The sequence below is a fragment of the Neophocaena asiaeorientalis genome, unplaced genomic scaffold, assembly GCF_003031525.2.
Source record: "Neophocaena asiaeorientalis asiaeorientalis breed wild unplaced genomic scaffold, Neophocaena_asiaeorientalis_V1.1 scaffold150, whole genome shotgun sequence".
Lineage (NCBI taxonomy): Eukaryota > Metazoa > Chordata > Mammalia > Artiodactyla > Phocoenidae > Neophocaena > Neophocaena asiaeorientalis.
The window spans coordinates 6,642,314-6,644,475 of NW_020176571.1; the positions used below are offsets into that span (position 1 = coordinate 6,642,314).

Sequence of the window (2,162 nt, forward strand, 5' to 3'; positions counted from 1 at the left end):
TACGCGGGCCTCTCACTGTCGTGGCCCCTCCCGTTGCGGAGCACAGGCTCCGGACGCACAGGCTCAGCGGCCATGGCTCACGGGCCCAGCCGCTCTGCGGCATGTGGGATCTTCCCGGACCGGGGCACGAACCCGCGTCCCCCGCATCGGCAGGTAGACTCTCAACCACTGCGCCACCAGGGAAGCCCCAGTCAACTGATTTTGATGCAAGACTGGAAGGAGGCTGGGCAGCAACCCTCCTCTCCTCCTCTCCAGGATCTGCTTTTTCCTGGGGAACCGTCAGCAAGACAGGAGTGGTGTAGGGCACTGGGGCAGTGGTACCCGGCCAACATCAGGGAAGAACTTCAACCCAGGGCTGGCATTCCCCTGCACCCTTTCTTCTTGCCTCGGGACACGGGATCCCCATTTTCCCTGTGGCCTCTTGGTGCTGGAGGCAGGGTGAGTGGAGACAGACTGGTTTTCTTGTCGAGGGAGCAGTAATCACAGTGGGCTGCAGAGAACAGCTCTGGTGGTCATTAAGTGACCTAGGGTTACAGGTAAGAAAAGGTAATACCAACGGAAGCCCCAGACAAGGCCAGGACTCCAAATGCCACCACGACTTTAGTGGGAGCCCACTCTCTGCATGGAAAGGCCCAAGGATGGAGAGTGGCACGGGAGTCTGGCTGGGACGTGGCCTGCCATCATTATTACACTGTGTGGATGGAGTGCTGAAGGTACAGTGTTTTCTGATATCCTTTTGCCCTCAGCATGAAGACATACGCTTCCCTAGGGACCTCAAATGAATCCCATCCCTTTAGTCCCCCAACACTAAGAAACCCATTTCTCAGAGCCTCTGCAGCAAGATGAGGGCTTGAATCCAGTAGCTTCAGAACACATTTCCCAGAAGGTTCTGAGTTGTTACTCTACCTTCCCCAGTAATGAAACCCAAGAGTCACCACCTCAGCCCCCTACACCCACTAGTACCTAAAGATGACAGAGAGAAGATGAAAGAAAGAAAGCACTGACCTGTCTCCAAGTCTCCCCCAGCAGAGGGACAGGACCACTTGGTACTGGAGTTTGGGGTTGGAGGGACTCCCCTCTTCAGAGGCAGATGAAGAGTCTCATCCTCAGTGGCTCTTCCTGTACTTGGCTGAGCCTCCCAAGCTGGGGAGGGGAACTGGGTCCCCTGAGGAGGAGCGGGGGGAGGGGGAGGGGGAGGAGAAGGCGGTCCCACCTGGGGAAGGTGGCACAGTCCCCACACTCGGCCGGTGACCCTGGGGACGAGGGGAGGAGCCTCTCCCAACCGGGAGTTGTCTCCTCCCCCTTGGGGGAGTCCCCCTCCCCCCCAAACTGAATCTGTCGGGAGTGGAGGGCTCTTTCTGTCCGCTGGAGATCTGAGCGGAGGGGCTCTGCCCTGTTCCACCGTCTAGGTACAAGGAAGTTGGGGGGGAGCTCTTCCCCTCTCCTGAAAGGCTGAGAGCTGAGTCCTCTTCTCTCCCTGGAGTGTCCTCTGCCGCTGAGTGTAAAAGGAGTCCTCTCCCCTGTGGGTGGGATGGAGGGTGTCTACTCCATAGGCATATCCCCCTTCCTTTATGCCTCAAAAGTCCAGAGCCGAGGAGAGTGGGTTTGGAGGAGTGGAGGCTCGCCGGGGCGGTCTCACTCGCTGCCTTTGGTAAGGATCAACCCCTCTACTTCGGGAGCTCCATCCCCGGGCCGGTACAGGGATCTTCCTCGCCTCTAGGAAGAAGAGACTCGTCCCCTAGAGAGGTCTCTTCTTTCCCTCGCCCGAACGCGAAGGGTCATCTCTCCGGCCGGGGGAGAGGTGGCTCCCGTCCCCGCTCCCGCCTCCGCTCCTGGGGCGCCCCCGAGGGTGGGGTTCTCGTACTCCCCGCTCTCCCGGAGCTGGCCTGGGCAGCTGGGGCCGGGAGGCCGCGGCTCCCGACGCCCGTCACTGCTGCGGCGGCGGCCGCGCCTCTTCTCTGGTCCCGTCCCGTCCGCTCCCGCCGGCGCGTGGCGCTCCCCGCGCCTCCACCGCTCGGGCTCCGGCCAGTCCGGGCTCCCGGGGAACCAGGAGGCGGACGGACGGTGTCAAGACTCGGCCGGGGCTCGGGCTCCGCTCTGCTCCGCTGCAGGCCCCGGCTCCTCCCCGGCCTCCGCGCCGCGCTCGGCGCTCCTCCCCCGCC

At 62.3% G+C, this 2,162-nt stretch overlaps 2 protein-coding genes across 2 annotated transcripts in view; both read right to left on the reverse strand.

Moving 5' to 3' along the window:
- The window catches only part of FOXJ2 (forkhead box J2), a 21,210-nt gene extending 19,096 nt beyond the window's left edge, over window positions 1-2,114 (reverse strand). Inside the window, 1 exon segment of the mRNA XM_024733535.1 lies at window positions 1,006-2,114. The gene's annotated coding sequence lies outside the window, so the exon portion shown is untranslated.
- Window positions 1,057-2,162, reverse strand: part of LOC112391702 (translation initiation factor IF-2-like) — a 1,480-nt gene continuing 374 nt past the window's right edge. Inside the window, exons 2-3 of the mRNA XM_024733138.1 lie at window positions 1,865-2,152; window positions 1,057-1,520 (exon numbers count right to left, since the gene is read on the reverse strand). Of these exons, the coding sequence (XP_024588906.1) occupies window positions 1,081-1,520; window positions 1,865-2,152 (728 nt within the window). The 3' untranslated portion in view covers window positions 1,057-1,080. The remainder of the gene's footprint in view (window positions 1,521-1,864; window positions 2,153-2,162) is intronic.